The following is a 19,730-nucleotide window of genomic DNA, read 5'->3' as shown; positions in this document are numbered from 1 at the left end:
CTTTGGTCAACATTTTCATTTCACTTCCCGGTGTTATATAATGTTTGGTTACTTGTCATGTCTGGAGAGCTTTTGTCAATGTGTTCCTTGTTTTTTTTCAGAGTACAATATGACGTAAGCTGTGAATTTGATTGGTGAGAGACCCAGCTGAACAATGTATACTTATCATGGCTTCACAAGGTGAGACTACCTATTCATTCATGAAATTTTAATAGTAAGTCCTGTCCTGTGACTCCATGTAGTTGCTTTGTCCTCATTGTCAGGCCTGCTGGGCTGGTAGCCTAATAATGCTGAAGGCATACCAACTCATTCATAAATAAGATTTCAAAAATAACAATACAGGCAAAGCTTCTCACAAATCAGAAATATGTGACCATCACTAAACTTCAGTTACAACTTACATTGTATACTGAGTCATAACATTCAATAGAATCATCTTTGAACTTTCACATTTTATTTGACAACAAATAAGAAGCATTTAGGGTGCTAATTTTCCCAAAGACAACGGCCTTGACAATAGATGTTGTGTCATCCTGTGGAGAATAGCTTTAAATCGTGTACAGAGTTCTTCTTGAAATACTTAGTATTATGGTAATCATATTTGGACATAGAAGTTGCATTCTATTGTACACATTGTTGATACTTGAATGGATGACTAAGCTTTATTTTCCCCTTCACTGTAGAAGGGGCGCTCAGAAAGTGTATCTTGGGGGAGGGGGCTAAGGACGGGTTTATGGAAAAGGCTGGGCTGTCTACCTGGGCTGTCTACCTTGGCTGGCTATCACGTCAGGCTACTTGGACCTACGAAAGCCCATTGGGACAAAAGCTGTTTTAGCAGTAGGGGTTGTTTGTGCTCAGCGAAGAAGCTGTTTCTGAAGAATCTGTGTGTTAATATTGAATGAGCTGTGTGTGAAGTGGCAGTGTGTGAAGAAGCTGTATTTGAAGGAGCCGTGTATGTTACATAACCCAGAGGTTCTGGGTTTGAATCAGTTGATATGACACCAATATTTTATGTTAGAGTCCATTCCAAGACACCATGCGGATGTTTGTTGCCATTGTTTAGAATTGATTATAATGTTTTGTAATTATATGTCTAGGACATTTGATACTTCAGAAATATTTTTAACACTGTTTCAACTTTATAAATATTTCCCTGGTCCTGTAAAGCTTTGGAAATATTCATGGTGTGGAATTGGATACTTCTAATGGTTTCAAAATAATGATAACAGCATTCTACCATTATTTACCATTTTCTACCATTTTCTACCATTTTTTGTAAATGGTTCGGTGGGCTGGGAAGATAGCAATTCACACATTCTTGCAAAGTATGGTTGGGTGCCATGCAACAATGGCCCACCACAAAGGATCCACCAGTGCCCAGCTGTGAAATCTAAAAATATACTTACAATAGGGCTTACTTTTATGGGGGCAATAAACTAATTTTACCATTTGGCCAGGTTTACCATTTTTTTTAAATATTTGTAAATGTGAAATAATCACAGAGAGGTTTCACAATTATTCTAAATAAAGATATTTTTGTACAGTTACTTTCAAAATGTTTCTAAAATATTCAAAGAAATTCAAATAAATGAGTATTTTCTTAGTCAATTTTTTGAAAATAATTTAATTATTGTGGCTCAGATATTCTTTTATTCAAAATAATTCAGACTAATTATAAATATCGCCTAAAAACCCTCATGGTGTCTTGGAATGGACTCTATACGATTATTGTTATGTTTATGTTCATTATGTTGATTTGGGCTCCCTTGGAAATCAGTTTTATCAAAACTGTAGGGACTACCCTGAAAGATTAATAAATAAATAAATAAAAAGATCTTGTGCGCTTGGCAAGGGCCCTTAACACGACTCTCCTCCCTTCACTAGGGTATAGAAAAGAGTACCTAGCTTCGGTAAGGGCCCTGATATTGTTCAACGCCTCACCCCGCCCGGCAGGGACGACAGATGATGATGATGATGAAGGGCCCTCCCTCAGATAGGACAAAGAACCCACCACACTTACGGAAAAGACTAGGGGTCCTTCCTTCCCAGTGTAAGTGGTTCAAAACCTTAAGTCCTATGGCCACACCTTGGGTAATTGCTGTCGTATTGAGGTCACCTGAGTTAGCACCCAATGGCAGCTGTTCCAGACCCTTGCACTTTAGCAACGCTTCTTTTAAGCTCCTCACAATTCAATTGTCGATCCTAATGTATGGCGCAGAAGCCTGGACCCTGACAGCCACTAAAGAACGGCTCCTGGGCGCCTTTGACCAACTAGCCACCAGTCTAAAGACTAATCCAATTAGCCCGATAAGTCGTGTTAATAGCCCTTCCCAAGGGCACAAGATCGGTGGCATATCAACTGATTTGAACCCAGAACCTCTTGGTTATGTAACACACACAATTTCTTCACACAAAGCCCCTTCATACACTGCTCCTTCAAAGTCAAACACAGCTCCTTCACATACAGCCCATGCACATACAGTTCCTTCGCACATAGCTTCTTCATTGAGCACAAACAACCCCTACTGCTAAAACAGCTTTTGTCCCAATGGGCTTTCGTAGGTCCAAGTAGCCTGACGTGATAGCCAGCCCAGGTAGACAGCCCAGCCTTTTCCGTAAACCTGCTAAGGACAGAGAAGTTCAAATGCCCTAACTCGACAAACTGTAAACTTTTAAGCTTTCAGATAGATAAACTACAGTAGATTTCAAATCATTGTTGCTATTTTCGTACAAGCGATGACCATTTGTTTTGGCCTAAGCTCTGTCTGGCAGCAAATTTTGACAGTTGGGACAAAAAACACAAAATCAGTCCTTCAAATGTAGATTTCAGTATTCCTGTTACCATGGAAATGTGGGATTGAATACCAGGCTGAAGTTTAAACTGTTCAAGCCTGTAGGAAGGATATGATTTTTTTTCCTGTTTTACCTTTTTTATCAGAATGCAGTGCAGTTTTGCTGATCAATGACCAGTATGGCACATCTAGTACAAACAGACAGATGGCACAGATCATTACAGGGGCAGGGAGGAAAGTTTACTCTGCAGTTGTAAAAGCCACTCTAACAGACAGGAAATATGCTGAGGCTGACAAAGTGGAGCTCATCCTCCCAACATGCAGTAAGGGAGATACAAGGAAACCCTCTCTAGACTGGCTGACCTTTGACCACCAAGCCCGCTATCCCAGACTCCCACAGGATGTTAGGTGCATTGTGGGTCATGCTGATGTCACCAGCAAAGCAGCTGTTGCTTTCAAGGAACTTCGTTTACCCCAAGCTGACCTCGGTATGGTCATCGGGACAATACCGGAGGACACAGAGAAGTACAAGGATGAGGAGAAGGCCATGGGCATAGGATGGAAGGAAGAGTCCATCAGACAACATGCTGAGAAGGCAGATAATGTGTTCTCTGTGGGACATAGGACACACGACCACTTCACCAATTCCTTTCGTGCAATCCCTGAAGACAGGAGGCCGACTCACCATCTCTTCCTGCCAAAACCTTCGGACTTGTTCCAGAAAACTACAGTTGAGTTCAGGAAAACCAAAGAGAAGGTTGTCCTGTCCATCGGTGGGGTAAACTTGGTAGAGAGGTTGAAAGGTCATGACCTTACAGCCAAGTCCTTGGCAAGGGTAGCAGAGAGGGGTGAGGACAGGATCCTATGGCGGGTTTGTAATATAAGTAAGGAGGATTATCAGGCCAGTATGAACATTCTCCAAGCCTGTATTGACTCAGGAAAGCTGAAACCCACACTTCTCACTGAAGGCACCCAGGAAGACATCTGCCGGCACATGCAGCAGGCCCACCTGGTCCTCATGCCCTCCCGTACAGAACCCTTCGGACTGGTTGGTCTGGAGGCCATGGCTGCCGGCGTACCGGTCCTCATATCTGACCAATCAGGACTAGCAACTTTGGTCGACAAGGTCATCCCAGAATTCCATCACTCTGTGGTGGAAGTAGAGGGCAACGATTCTGTAGATGTCGCACGTTGGGCAGGTCAGATTGAGAAAGTCCTAAGGAAGTCCAAAGCAGAGTTCAGCAGGGCAGCTGAACTTAAAGCAAAGCTACTGAAGTCCAGATACTGGGAGGAGTCTCATCAGTGCTTCCTACAGGCATGTGGAGGTGCAGGTAAGAAGACAGCGCAACTGATGAAATTACATGTACTATAAAATCTTGAACTATATGCAGTGGTATCATTATTACTCCTTTCTTTTTATCTATCCTTGCAAACTCATAATGAATTTGTGCTCTGTCTTGCTCATTACCCAATGGCCTGTTGATGTCCCAATATTAGCTATAATGAGTTCCTGTTTATAATGTGTTTGGCAGTTACCTGTAGAAACATGGAGAAGACCAGACCAGACCAGTCTCTAGAAGATCCGAGATCTGCTAGGCTTGCTGCTGGGAACCCTGGTAAGCCTGCTAACATGCATACGAATATCTGGCAATGTAAAAAGATTAAGGGAAAAGGTTCTTGCAGTCAAATCTATTGCTGATGTTAAGATAATACCAAGATGTGAGCTCACAGCTTTATCTATAACCAACATGTAAAATGTAGGTCTCTCTTCAAAGCTCACGGATAATACTGTCTACTTTCAGACCTTCCTGTGCATCTCCACCTGGGCATGGTGCAGCAACCACCTACTGCTGGGGGCATCAATATCAGGGTTCAGGAAAGGATCCTGGAACTGGAGAGAACACTGTTCACTGTAGACGTGTTTAGAGACCCTGAACTTTATAAGGAAACACAACAGCTCCTCTTGTTGCACAAGGCTTTCTTGAAAGATGCTATCACAGGGTCGTTCATCCTCCTCCTGACGTTCCTGCGCCAGACTGATGTAGACAGGTTCTACCACAACCACTACAGGGTGGGGGAGGGCAGCCTGTCTCAACAACTCTCACACATCCTCATCTCAGAACACCTACAGGACAAGGTCAAGGGTGCACAGCTGATCGTGAGGCTCCAGGTGAAGCATGAAGACTATGTGAGAGTACGTGGCAGACTGGGCCAAGGTGAGGACCACAACTTATACTCATGTCTTCTTTTTGTTTGGCAGACAGATAACTTCATTTCAAGAAAACTGAACATATTTGCCACTGATTAATATCAATATTAGCACAAAAATTGTCACTATGACAGTTAATTTTTATATAGCAGCAAGTATACCTCTCTGAAGATGATGTGAACTGAACTTATTTTTATAGTACTAAATCCATCATTCCTAACGAACAGGACTGGACCGTACCACTTCTGTTGACAACCTGCTAGCCCTGCCACCGCCCAGCAGACATGTGGACCATTCCAGCCTGAGCAGCCTAGACCTGGCTTCCACAGACAGGACTGATGACATCACCATGCCATACAGACAATTACAGTCAGCTGTACGAACAACCAGAGAGAAATCCAAACAACAGGTGAAAGCTCAGCTTCAGACGATGCAGGAGCAGGTGCTGATAGGCAGACAGGGAGTAGATGCCATGATGAAGGAGGTAAAGATACTGAAAGAGAAAAATGAGAAAGACGAGAAAATCCTGCTAGAAAAAAATGAGAAAATCGGGCAACTTCAGGAGACCAACAAGAACATGGAGGCCAGAATAGAGGAGCTGCTGACTGCCAAGCAACCAGTGCAGAGTGGGAGTCAGCAGAAAGATCAGTTACAACTCAAGCCAGACAAGCTTTCTATGGAAAAGTTGGAAGCAACAAATAAAACACAAGTCAAACAGTCTGAGGTTTGGCCAAAAAGGCTGCTGACAGCCAAGCAACCAGTGGAGAGTGGAAGTCAGCAAAAAGATCCGTTAAAACTCATGTCGGACACACACTCTATAGAAAAGTTAGAAGCAACAAATACAGCACAAGTCAAACAGTCAGTGGTTCAGCCTGAAAGGAAAGATACAGGTGCAAATGTCAGGTTCATTAGAGAGGGACAACCATGGGTGAGGAAAGTCAGGTTTGGGGGAAGGGGATCAGGTAGGGGGAAATTTAAGCATCCTATGGGAGCAGCTGTCTCACAGGACAATAAGGTTTACATTGCTGATCGCTATAACAGCAGAATCCAGGTGTTCACAATGGATGGTGTTTATATCAGAGAGTTCACAACAACTCTGCCAGGGGAAATTGGTAGAAAGTTAGAACCACAGGATGTTGCTGTAGATAGAAATGACAACCTGTGGGTGGTAGGTGAGGATCATGTAGTGCAGTATTCCAGGGAAGGCACCTGCTTGTTCAAAATAGATCTTCCACATGTTGAACTTGAATATAACCATGGCATAACAGTAGCTATGACAACAGATCAGGTGATTGTTACAGAATATGATGGGCAGAATGGTCGACTTCGAGTGTTTAACCAATATGGTTATGATGTGGGGATATATGGTTCAGGTCATATGTCCCCAAAGCTTTGGTGGCCACGACATGTCACTGTGGATGGGGAGGGGAACATTCTGGTCACTGATATCAAGAATTACTGTGTCCATGTCTTGGACAGAGAGGGTAACTTCAAGTTCAAGTTTGGGAGTAAGGGATCTGGTGACAGTCAGTTGAATTGCCCTCACGGTATTTGTGTTGATGGGATGGGAAACATCATTGTGGCTGACAGAGGAAATGGATGTGTGAAAATGTTTGACAGTCAGGGTAGATTTCTGTGTCATGTTGGAAGTGGTATGAAGAGTCCCTGGGCTGTAGCTGTGTCACCAGGTGGAGATGTGGTGGTGACTGACTGGGCAGGTGACAATGTATCGGTCTGGACACAGGCTTAATGAATGATCTTTATTGCATGTTCCTGCCCATGTGGGCTAAATGCAGCAAATCCCATGATGGGATACTAATTATAAAGACTAAGTACTATAACATGTAGTATTACAATTGAATAAACAATACATCTGCAACTAAGCTATCACTATATCTAACGTTTACATAACTCTTCCCTTTTCTTGAAACATGTGTATACGAACTCACAGAGTTTGTGTTGTACAAAGTTGTCTGTGGTTGTCATTATATGTACAAACAGGTTGTCGTTGGTTAACTCTTTACATCGTGTATCTACTACATTCAGAGCACTGATAAAAGAGTTGCGCATGTCATTGTATAAAGGACACTCTAATATAAAATGGACTTCATTCTCTATACGGTTGGAGTTACAAAGTGTACAGAGTCTATTATTCGGAGGAGTCTGAACTATGTACAAATGTAAGGTAATTGTAAAGGCCTTGTGTTTCCTAAGATCAAATACAATTTCACCCTCAAAATAACATTGTTTTTAAGAGTTTCAAGAGAATTAAATGTATTTCATACAAGGTTTGGCTATCAAAATATTTTCAATATCAAGAATCAAGTTGCATGTACATGTAGCTGCTGTAAATATGTTTAATACTTTGTAAGTAAAGTGGACTGCATTAAACATGTTAACTATAATATACAATGACAATTGTACTTGAAGGTATAGATTTGCATTTCCTATTGAGAAAGCACACTTTTCCTTACTTAGTTCAATAGCAAGCAGTATCTAAGACATGTGTAATTATGCTATGATGTTCCTGTATAACTAAAGTGACAGCTTAAATATGGACCATCTATACCACATAATAAAAAAGACATGTGCTCATCCTGTCTGTCTATACCATTTACATCCTTGACAAATTACTTTGTAAGGCCAAAATGCAAGCTGTATCAGCTATCCTTGAAGGTTTTATAGTGCATGTAAAAGTGGATTTTATATTGGCATGTAGAATTAAAGCTAACTGCACATATTTCAGATGTCGGACCAGTACCTGTGGTTTATGCAGAGTTATAACGGGAGGTGCCCCAACACGGTACGCTTTTTCTTGCGCTCAAACTCATGGCGCTCCATCGCTAGTTGCCTGAGAGTGGTCAAATTTTGATGACTGAATTTTTTACTCATAGATTTGAACAACATACTTGAATACGAAATGCATTCAAGTGGTTCATGAACCTTTCGCGCTGCGTGTTACAAGCGGCAAACACTGAGAGACAATTTCGTGTATGTAACCTTCCAACTTTGTGCTACGCTGGACAGTGTGCCTAACTCGGTACGCTTTTTTTATATTTTGCTCTCTTCAGAAGTAAGTGGTAAATCTAAGTACACAGAAAAAAATTAATAGTATGATATTCTAGCTTTCTTTTGACAGTAAAATCGTGACTGTATGTACTTCTTGTCTCACATGAGGAAGGCTCTACCTAGAACAATCCAGCTGATGTTTTACGGTCAATGGGCTGAATGCACTGATTGTGAATGCCCGACTAAAAAAACCATTACAAAAAAACGACAACGCCAACATCAACAAAACTCTGTCTGATTATATAAAAATATCATCTACATCTCTCTTTCAAGTCTTATTTTCATAGACAGCACGAATCATTTGTTACAGTCAAATAAATCTTTGGAGCGTTCTCTAGTCTGCCACCTTCACGGCCACACTCCCTTGGGAGTACAATGGTGGCAATGTTTATGTCGCTTCCTTCTGGTTGCTTTTCTTCTCAACAAACATTTGAGGACCCATATTCATAGTGTTTTATGGAGCTTTATTTATGTGTATCATGGCAGTTGTGTGACTGGTTGGATGAGTTCGTATAGTTAGCGACACGAGCCGCCAATACGCAGAGACCGGTGACCGCAGTGATTCAGCACTGTCAATATTACTGTTAGAATTCCGCTCTTAAAAAAACATGAAGTAAATATGTTAAAGTATACTTGGAATGCAAATTAAAGCTGTGTGCATGGACTTGGTTTATTTACCTTTGTAATTAGCATAGTCAGTGGCAACAAACACGGTGTACTTATGGATAATAAGATCAGCAAAAAATCCGTACCGTCTTACGACGGGGACCGTCTTAGGGCGGCCCCCGTTATACTTAAGTGTGTGAAGTTTTTTCTTGTTGTTGTTATGAAGGTTCTTGGTGTCTGGAAGTTGTCAAATAAAAATTTGAACTGAATTCGAATGTACTACAGTTTTCAATATGGTTAAAGACGGTATTACTACTAGCTATAAAGAAACAAGAATACATAGTCAAGATGGCCTGCACTTTCAGGAACTCAAGTTAAAATCCTTCCCATACCTTTCATCAGTGGTGCAAATCACTAATACTATTTACTTTACATGGTATGCGCTGAAAGAGTCCATTCTTGCAGAGGGGACTTTTCAAATACATTTTTAGACTAGGGTGATACAAAAGTATATTTGGACTGCTCCACTTTTCATAAGGTTGTTGCTGGGAGAGTCCATTTTTTTCCAGGAAGGGAGGGGGGAAACTTTTGAGAAATCTATTTTGGACTGGGGGGCAGGGGATTCAGAAATTGTTGTTTTGAGAGTTGTTCACATTACATGTGGCTACCACTGAAAGGGCCCATTCTTGGGGCAATTCAATTTTGGGCTGGGATAATCATCTGCAAAGTCCAATTTTGCAAAGTGTTTTTTGAACCTGTCCAATTTAAAAGGAAGTTCATCATCATCACAAAGAGTCCATTCTCACACTGGGGTTGATTTTCTTTTGATATTCACTTTTGGAACAGTCCACTTTTGCATGGGGTGAGATATTATGAAATATGCTGCATTTGCTTGGAAATGTTGCCTGTCTAGTAATGCCAATAAACATAATTGCAAAAAAAAAATGTGAAAATGTGTCTTTTATAAGAGCAAGTTAATGTAAGCTCCTATATTCATGTAGCCAGTGGGCTTTAATTGAGCCAAATGAACTTTGATTCAACTTATCTCACACAACTACAGTCAGATCACAACAATAATAGAGCCTGTCACTGATGAACCTTGACCCTGTCTCACCTTGAGGGGCGTGTTCTACCTCAAGGTGCATTCAGGTGTAAGGAATCCTGCACAGGTATTCAGTACAGGGTCCATAATTGGTGTGTAGTTTTGCTTTACATAATTGTCAAAAACAGAAGTCTTCAGTTGTATTTAGTGAATATGCCAGGCTGAGTTTTCAATTATGAAAACTTGGGATATGAAAAGTCTGTAGCAAGAAAAAACAACAAGAGACAGCAGTTACTGTTCAAGGCAAAAATAGCCAATGAAAAAGACTGTAACAATCACCACTGTCCAACCACACCTTGCCCTGAAGCCAGAGATGCCGCCATGATTGTAGAAGTCAGTCAAGGGAACAGGAAAAAAAAAGCACTGGGTCCAAAAAGAAGGCCTGTAACAAGTGTTACTGTCCAAATGAACGTTGACTCAAAGCCAGAGACACTACCATGATTCAGACAAGCAGTCAAGGGAACAATTCTTTGTCTATAGGAAAGGTAAGCTGTAGGTTACAGGTGATTTCAGTATAACTGCAACACTAAAAATCTTTGAGTACAAAGTTGCTAAACTAGGTTGTCATGTTTAAAAACAACATTTTAGTTTCACTTTCAGGTATGGTTTATAGTGTCTGCTATGGCCATTACCGATTTGTCTGTACTAGTACAGCTTTAAGGAACTGTTAATGTCATGCTCTGGCTGCCAGTAAACATTATAATGGCAAAACATGTTCTTTTTCAGAGCATGTCAATGTGAGCTTTGAATCAGAGTTGTGAGAAATGTGTGACTGCAACATGTCTAAACAAGGTGAGATCTTCATGTCAATTATATACAGTAGAAGCAGCTTAATTCCACACCCCATTTGCCAGCGTATTTCATGCAATTATCTGCATGGTGTAATAATACGAAGTTATTTTGGGATTCTGTGCAATTAACAGAAGTGTGCAGCAATCCATTGTGCAATTAACTGGCGTCTACTGTTATAGGATATTTCAACATATTTGAGTTGAACATTCTTTGAAATTGAACCTTTTTGTGAAGTTATTATGTAGTTCTTCTTGCCTTAATCTCAAGCATAAGGCCTGGCAGTTTGGAGTTCAACATCCATGTATTTCTATGACATTACAATAATTACTTTTGCCTAGAAGGTTATGTTTGGGTAGCATTTGTGTGTTTGTATGTTTGCATTTTTTTAGAAGACCAGCATAACTCAAGAATGCCTAGACGAATTGTATTCTAATTTGATAATCAGTATGTGAGTAGGTATTGATGAGACATGGAAACAATTAGATTTTGGCTCCCCTAGTGACCTGTTACGGTACTGCAGCAGAACTTCCGGGTTGGATATCTCTCTTGTGTTGGTTAAATATACATTCTGAGTATGTTTCCCCATTCTACATGTCATGTTTATTTGCAGGTATTGGAAGGTATTTCCTCTCCATTAAGAACAAGGTAAGCTCAGACTGGAAGGACCTGGCTTGGTGTCTTGGGTTTGAGACACCAGACATAGACAACATTGATGGCAAACACCGGGATGACAAGTCTCGCTGTATGGACCTGTTACAGCAATGGTACAAGCGGGAGGGAAACGCTGCCACCATACATGTGCTGATGGAGGCCCTACAAGATGCAGAGCTACAACATGTGGTGGACAGTCTGAAGGACAAATATCATGGTATGAGACTTACTTGATATGATACAGATAAATAAAAAAAACAATAGTTGCAAGCAAACAATTACACTCTCAGTAAACGTCATTTAAAACTATTCCATTTGTTCATCTGATGGCTGTACAGTCCATACAATGTCTATGTATAATGTGTTAAGTGTATGAATGATATGTACATTCCCCATGTAAATTTCTGTTTTGATCAATTACATAAGACTACAAAAAATAAAAATTTTCAGGTTCAGATGCAATGTTAGTCATTTCATTTCAATAATGATTAACATGGTATTTTCCCACCAAAATATTCCAAATGGAAAGCATATCTAAGATAGTTCAAGATTGCACAAAACACTTTGGTTAAAAGGTGTTCACATAGACACTATTTTTTTCATCCTTCTGTATCTATCTCCAGAACTGTGCTGTACAGATCCAGACCTTCCAGTGCACGTACAGTTGGGCATGGCGAACCAAACATCTGCTCATCAGAGTCACACTGGGGACATCAGGAAACAAATCTCAGAGCGAATCCTGGAAGTTGAGCGAACTCTATTTACTGTAGAGGTGCTCAATGATCCTGTTCGCTACAGGAAAGTACGAAAACTCTTTAAAAAGCACAAGGCTCTGTTGAAGAGAGCTCTTAAGGGATCTGTCATCTTCCTCTTGACGTTCCTGCGCCAGACTGATGTGGACAGGTTCTACCACAACCACTACAGGGTGGGGGAGGGCAGCCTGTCTCAACAACTCTCACACATCCTCATCTCAGAACACCTACAGGACAAGGTCAAGGGTGCACAGCTGATCGTGAGGCTCCAGGTGAAGCATGAAGACTATGTAGGAGTACGAGGCAGACTGGGGCGAGGTGAGAAATGCAACTTATACTTATGTCTTGTTTTTGTTTGGCAGACAGATGACTTCATTTCAATGGAACTGAAAATATTTGCTAATGATTGATCAATTTTAGCACAAAAATTCAATATGACAGTAAATGTTTATAGAGCAGCAAGTACTTTTAGTACTGGTGTCACTTGGTCTTACCTATCTGAAGATGAACTGAACTGCATACTATTACTCAATTATTCCTTTTGAACAGGACTGGACCGTACCACTTCTGTCGACAACCTAATGACCCTGCTACCCCCCAGCAGACACGTGGACCATTCCAGTCTGAGAGGCCTAGACCTGGCTGTGATTGGTAGGGAGGACCAACCCTTTACAGACAGGGCCGATAACACCACATTGTACAGACAAGTACAGTCAGCCGTACAAACAACTAGAGAGAAATCCAAACAAGAGGTAAAAGTTCAGCTTCAGACAATGCAGGGGCAGGTGCTGACTGGCAGGCAGGGAGTAGATGCCTTGATGAAGGAGGTAAAGATTCTAAAAGAGAAAAACGAGAAAGAGGAGAAAATCCTCCTGGAACAGAAGGCAAAAATGAATGGGGAAATTCAGAAACTTCAAGAGACCAACAAGAACATGGAGGCCAGAATAGAGGAGCTGCTGACAGCCAAGCAACCGGTGGAGAGGGGAAGTCAGCAGAAAGATCCAAAACACCCCATGTCTGACAAACTTGCAATGGATAAGTTGGCAGCAACAAATACAGGGCAAGTCAAACAGTCAGTGGTTCAGGCAAAAAGGAAACATTCTGGTGCAAATGTCAGGCCAATCAGGGTGGGACAACCATGGGTGAGGAAAGTCAGGTTTGGGGGAGAGGGATATCACAGGGGGGAATTTCCTTTGGGAGTAGCTGTCTCACAGGACAATGAGGTTTACATTGCTGATCGCAGTAACAAAAGAATCCAGGTGTTCACAATGGATGGTGTTTATATCAGAGAGTTCACAACAACTGTGCCAGGGGAAACCAGTAAAACGTTAAAACCTGAGGATGTTGCTGTAGATGGAAATGGCAACCTTTGGGTGGTAGGTGAGGATCATGTAGTGCAGTATTCCAGGGAAGGCACAGGTTTGGTCAAAATAGATATTCCACATGTTGAGTTTTTATGCTGCATAACTGTAGCTATGGCAACAGAACCTGAACAGGTGATTGTTACAGAGTATGATGGGGAGAATGGTCAACTTCGAGTATTTAAACAAGATGGTTCTGATGTGGGGATATATGGTTCAGGTCATAGGTCACCAACACCTTGGTGGCCACGGTATGTCACTGTGGATGGGAAGGGAAACATTCTGGTCACTGATGCCAGCAATCACTGTGTCCATGTCTTGGACAGAGAGGGGAACTTCAAGTTCAAGTTTGGGAGTGAGGGATATGGTGAAAGTCAGTTGAAATATCCTCGTGGAATTTGTGTTGATGGGATGGGAAACATCATTGTGGCTGACAGTGGAAGTTGTTGTGTGAAAATGTTTGACAGTCAGGGCAGATTTCGGTGTAACATTGGAAGTGGTATGAAGGGTCCCTGTGGTGTTGCTGTGTCACCAGGTGGAGATGTGGTAGTGACTGATTGGGAAGATTGCACTGTATCAGTCTGGACACAGGGTTAGTGCTGTACCATGGAAGGTAAACTTCATGCTATAATATACTTAGTATATTACACAATGTAATCTGGCCATTAAAATCACATTTTGTTGTTTTCCAGACTTCAGATAATAATCGAGTATTAATCATACAAATGATTGGCTATACAAATGTATGCTCGTTCTCATTGAAGTGTAAAAAATACTGTCGCCTGCCTTCACGACTTGATATGGAGCAAATTATACACAACATCATTGGTCCCTTCGTTTCGGTCTGCCTAAACACCACAAACGACCACAAACGACCCAGAAACACCACAAACGACCAAAAACGACTCTATTATGCAGTGTATATGGGTCAAAGACCTTGTGTGGGACTCTGGAGACATTGTTTATACATTTATGAATTTAAGAAACGCAGCAAGTCCTACGTATTCACCAGTTATTTCAAGTTTGTCCGCTGGTTTCAAGGTGTCACCAGGTGGAGATGTGGTGGTGATATCACTGCCACTGTATCAGTCTGGACACAGGGTTAGTATATTATGTTGTTCCAAAGAGGGTAAAGGCCAATTGCTACTTAAGTATACATGTATGTGTTACATTTTGTATAATCTCTCAGAGTACATACATGTAGTTAGCTCTGGGAAGGAGCAAAGCTTTGACAGGAAACATTGTTTTTGGTCCCAGTTGTTTGCAGCTTAAAAGACTCAAGACAGATTTGTATGCATCTTGGTACTTTGGTTGCTGTTTACGTACCAATTTGCAAGTACAGTCAAACCTGCCCAAGCAACCACAGGTCTTCAATCCGACCTCCTAAAATTTTCCCCGTTGACGTACGCATTTAGTGACCTTTTCAAGACGACCACTCGGCCAACGCGACTGCGACCACCAAAAATTGGCACTGCACAGGACCAAATCCCTGCCCATTATGACCGCGTCAAGCTTGAGGTGTCACTGATTTTTCGTTGATAACTAGCGTGATTTTGTGCCAAAATGTCAACACCTCACTGGCTTACTTCTTTACATGCGTGTGCTTGTTATTTTCCATTGAACACAACAGAAACCATTTATACTATGCCTCGGGCTGCTTACAGGCATGGGCTCCAAGTAGAGCTGGTACATGTGTAAGTCATATCTAGTATTGTGTACGTTTGCTTACATCAAGCTGTTTGTAGCTGTGTATGTTTGACCATTGTGTTATTCACAATTATTCTTATGAATCATCGAACTAACATTAAGCTGTTTGTACGCTGTTGATAAGTACAGCACTTCGTAGTAGGATAAGCAAAATGCATTGTCATATATATGTAATGTTATCAAGTCTATTGTCGAGTATTTCCTATTGAGTAGCCACACATGACATAATATAAACTTAGCCTTGTAGTAAAAGTATGCATGTTGAACAAAAGTTACACAGCAGTTCAAATATGCACCATTTATCACACAAATCATAAAACTTGTTTTCACCCTTCCAGTCCATATCACTCACGATTCCCTTACAAATCTCTCAGTAGGGATCAGAATAACTGACCTACATTCATAAAGATTTGTGCATGTTAAATGTACATATTGCAGATTCCCTTCTGCACATACATGTACCTACATGTTTTGTACATTTGTAGCCCATGCAGTGTGTGAAGGTTTGTTGGCTGTAAACATTGTTTTGTCTGAAAGATTTGAATGCCTTTTCAGATATGATTTATTCTATCAGCTACAATAAAGATATCAGGATTATACTCAAAACTGTCTCACGTAGATTAACTGACAGTAATTCTACATGTACCTGTAGTAAAGAAGTGACTCTTCCCACTACTTTTAGTGCATACGGAGCAGTGAAAATCTCTGTTTCTGAAGCCCTTCGGCCACACACGCCACTACAGCAAGACGGGGCTAAAAGTAGTCCACTGGTAGCGTTGTGTGTTCAACTCCCAGACTCTTTCCTGAAAGTGCCTAAAAATAATTTAACTTATAAGTAGGGAATGCAGTATGTACCATTATAAGTTTTTGGTATGACCCAGTAGTATCAACTCCCAACTTTCTGAACAAAACATAAACAGTGTACCTCATACTGTACCCCATAGAATGTAGTTGAGGCCAACTGCAGACATACAAAGTCTGGAAAAGCTGTTCTCCCAAACTGAATCAGACCATTGTCTAAGAGTGTTTCTCGCAAAGATCACCTGAGTTTGATGACCATAGCTGCATATGTTTGTCCTTATATGGATAGCCATCGGATTTCCCTATATAACAGCTCATAGCTAGCCTTGCCTGTGCCAAAATTCTGTCTTTCCCGCCATACCTGTAACTTTTTGATGACAGCAGAAAGTGACACCTATCTGTTACAATTGGAATTACAGGAACAAGAGCAAGACGCACTAACAAGAGGCTGACAAGGCATACAGTTTTTAAAAATATGCAAATACATAAATGTCAAAATGTCAAATGGCTCAAAGTACCTCATGTATTCATAAAGCGAGCGGGGATTAGAGTATTAATTAGTCAAAATACACTTAAATGAAGGGTGAAAAAATGGTTAAACACAAATCTCATGTCCATGGTTGGACAACAACATTGACAGAGGCAGTCACCTGTAAAATTTGACCCTGCCTCACCTTGAGGGGCGTGTTTTGCCTAACAGGTGCATTCATACAGGTGTGACAGAGCCTACACCAGGTATTTAGCAAGGGGGTCCATAATTGGTGCTGAATAAACCACTATTCAACAGAACAGAAGAAGTCTGACTAAAGACACCCTGAACTGAACTGGGAGACAAGACCGCCATGATTCAGACAGGCAGCCAAGGAAACAGTTTTTTTTTGTCTTGAGGAAAGGTAAGCTGGAAGTTATATTATCAGCCTACATTAGTTTGACTGAAAACTACAACTAAACTCTTTCAATACAAAGTTATTAAGCTTGACGTTTGTTCCGTAACTTCTAAAATCTATTTTAGTGTCACTTCCTGGTACTGTTAGCTGTGTAATGTTTGGTCACACCCAATGAGCAAACAACGTCTGTACAGCTTTTGTAATGTGAAATGTTTTGCTGTTTTTTTTTACAGAGAAATTTGATGTAAGCTCTGAATCTGAGTGGTCTGCAATATGTCTGGACAAGGTGAGTTCATACAGGATAGCTCAAATTTTAAGCTTAACAAAGATAACTGAATGTACTACTATCAATAGTTGTTCTAGTCCAAGTGTCAGAGCTGCCCTTGTATAATATAAGTTGTTGTTGTTGTTGTTGCCTTGTAGTGCATTATAGTAGTGGCACATACATCAGCATATCTATCTCCATGAAAAATGGAGATATAGTTTTGGGTGTGTCTGTGTGTCTGTGTGTCTGTGTGTGTGTTTGTGTTTCTGGATATTTGTGGTCAGCATAACTCAAGAACCTCTGGATGGATTGCGATGATATTTGGTATGTAAGTAGGTGTTAGGAAGACAAAGGTCAAGGTCAATTTTGGGCCCCCTGGTATGTGACCTTGGTACTGCAGCAAAAATTCGTTTTTTTGTATCTTTTGAACTGGATGTGCTGTGGTCTTGATTTTTTGGTGGCAGATAGCTAATGACGTAAGGAATAGGTGGTGTATGTTTGGGTCCCCTAGCAGGTTGCGCTGGAACTGCAGGGGCATTTTTTTCAAAATCTTCTTAGGAGGATAACTGAACAAGGGAACGACAAATTTAGATGATGTTTGGTATGTAGGTAGTTTTGACAGAGATGTACATCCTAAAGTGCAAATTATGCAAACTGGCACTTAATTTGCATAATTAATGAGGGAAATCTATATTTGTAGTGTTTTCCATTATAGGACTCAAATACCTGTAATATATGTAGTTTGTGGCTGGTGGAACATTAGCAGATAACATTTATGCAAATTTGATCATAATTTGCATAATTAATATAAAAGTGCTATGATTCTTCTTGTTGGTATATTATTGGACAATCAACATTGGGACCGGCATAAGTTATTTAAAGGTGTACATAACCAATCGTAGATTATGTAAATGTGGAAGTAATTTGCATAATCGGACTATTTCATGGAGATATGAGGTCTACGAACTCTTGTTCTTTACTGTTTCTGTAGCAGGATATATTCTTACAGACAGGTATACATTGCTTGCCCATCCCATTTTACATGTTTAAGGCACATCTTGCGAGTGCAACCCCAACAAAGACCCTTCCCAGAATTTGAGCCGGGGTTACCGACTAATTATAATTGGAAGCTTAACATACTGATTAAAGCTACAGCGACATCCCTGGTTTTGCAGCTGTAGTTACCCATTTACCCCCCCCCCCCAAAAAAAAAACACATGCATATGTCACAGGGGAGATTGGAATCCAGGGCAATTCGGAATCCCCCTAGGGGAGATTGGAATTCCGATCTCCCCTAGGGGAGATCGGAATTCTAATCTCTCCGATCTCCCCTAGGGGAGATCGGAATTCTAATCTCTCCTAGGGGAATCTGGAATTCTCCTAGGGGAGATTGGAATTCCAATCTCCCCTAGGAGAGATTGGAATTCCTCTGGAGTTCTACTGGGATTCCAATCTCTCCTAGGAGAATCCGGAATCCCCCTAGGGGAGATTGGAATTGTACCAGGACATTCTTTGAATCTACCAGGAGTGGCTTCAAAGTTTTGAACAATGCAACAAAGGATCTATCATTTTTCTAACAATAAATCATCATATCTTACGCTTCATATCTAACATTTTTTCTGACAATTAAAGGTTAAGAATACTTCTCTATAGTGTAAAATAGGAACTTATTCTATACAATAGCTCATTAAACTTAACATTTTCAAACATTTAGTAATAGAGGAGAATCCAGAATTGTACCAAGACAATCTTTGATTTTACCAGAAATTCAGATAATGAAATTGTTTTAGAAAATAGACTGAGTCATTTGACAAGTAACATTATACTCAATTTCATACGAAGAAACTGGCAGAAAAAACAAGACCAAAAGCAACAATTCCAAAAAAAAGGGGAAAAACTGGTTGAGAACATTGAGTCACTAACCCATTATGGTCATATGCAAATGACACCAATATGTAAATCAGCTAGATTTGCATATGTCATTATAAGTTAGTGACTCGATACATAAGAGCTCATTTCCATCTCCCAAGCCAGAATGATTCCAATCTCTCCTAGGGGAGATTGGAATTCCAATTTCCCCTAGGAGAATTCCAGATTCCCCTAGGAGAGATTGGAATTCTGATCTCCCCTAGGGGAGATTGGAATTCCAATCTCCCCTAGGAGGATTCCGAATCCCCCTGGATTCCAATCTCCCCTGTGACACATACATGCGTGTACAAGATTTTACAGATCAGAAATAGTGTAATGAGTGTTGGTGTTTCTGTGAATAATGTTCTTGGAATGCTTGTTTGTTTGTGCCTTTATTTCAACTCGAGAAATACTCCATCGGCCTACGGGCCGCTTTTCATGGAGGTCGAGCTTAGTAATGGATTATGGCTCAAATCTTTTCTTGATAAAATTGTATTGCATTGTATGCATATAGAATCATAATATATAACGGTCTGCTAATGTTGCACCATGCTAAATTTTTTCTTGCAGGGGTTGGAAGGTATTTTTGCTTCATAAAGAACAAGGTGAGCTCAGACTGGAAGGACCTGGCTTGGTGTCTTGGGTTTGAGACACCAGACATAGACAACATTGATGGCAAACACCGGGATGACAAGTCTCGCTGTATGGACCTGTTACAGCAATGGTACCAGCAGAAGGGAAACGCTGCCACCATACATGTGCTGATGGAGGCCCTACAAGATGCAGAGCTACAACATGTGGTGGACAGTCTGAAGGACAAATATCCAG

General features: G+C 40.8%; 1 protein-coding gene and 1 long non-coding RNA gene across 2 annotated transcripts; both read left to right on the top strand.

The window, feature by feature from the left end:
• Positions 1–10,504: 10,504 nt before the first annotated feature.
• Positions 10,505–14,231, top strand: LOC118403830 (tripartite motif-containing protein 2-like). Its single transcript, XM_035802683.1, has 3 exons — positions 10,505–10,570; positions 11,181–11,438; positions 11,845–14,231. The coding sequence occupies exon 3, from the start codon at positions 12,555–12,557 to the stop codon at positions 13,929–13,931; it is 1,377 nt and encodes a 458-aa protein (XP_035658576.1). The 5' UTR covers positions 10,505–10,570; positions 11,181–11,438; positions 11,845–12,554; the 3' UTR covers positions 13,932–14,231.
• Positions 14,232–16,573: 2,342 nt separating this feature from the next.
• LOC118403872 lies at positions 16,574–19,724 on the top strand. The gene is made up of 3 exons (XR_004829707.1): positions 16,574–16,735; positions 16,963–17,015; positions 19,473–19,724. It is a non-coding gene; the product is annotated as an uncharacterized LOC118403872 (long non-coding RNA).
• Positions 19,725–19,730: the final 6 nt, after the last annotated feature.

The sequence above is a fragment of the Branchiostoma floridae genome, chromosome 16 (genome assembly GCF_000003815.2).
Source record: "Branchiostoma floridae strain S238N-H82 chromosome 16, Bfl_VNyyK, whole genome shotgun sequence".
Taxonomy (NCBI): domain Eukaryota; kingdom Metazoa; phylum Chordata; class Leptocardii; order Amphioxiformes; family Branchiostomatidae; genus Branchiostoma; species Branchiostoma floridae.
This window is presented reverse-complemented; position numbering and strand designations above follow the sequence as displayed.

Coding starts and splice junctions, on each gene's coding strand:
- LOC118403830 (XM_035802683.1), top strand. CDS start 12,555: ATGACCCTGCTACCCCCCAGCAGACACGTGGACCATTCCAGTCTGAGA.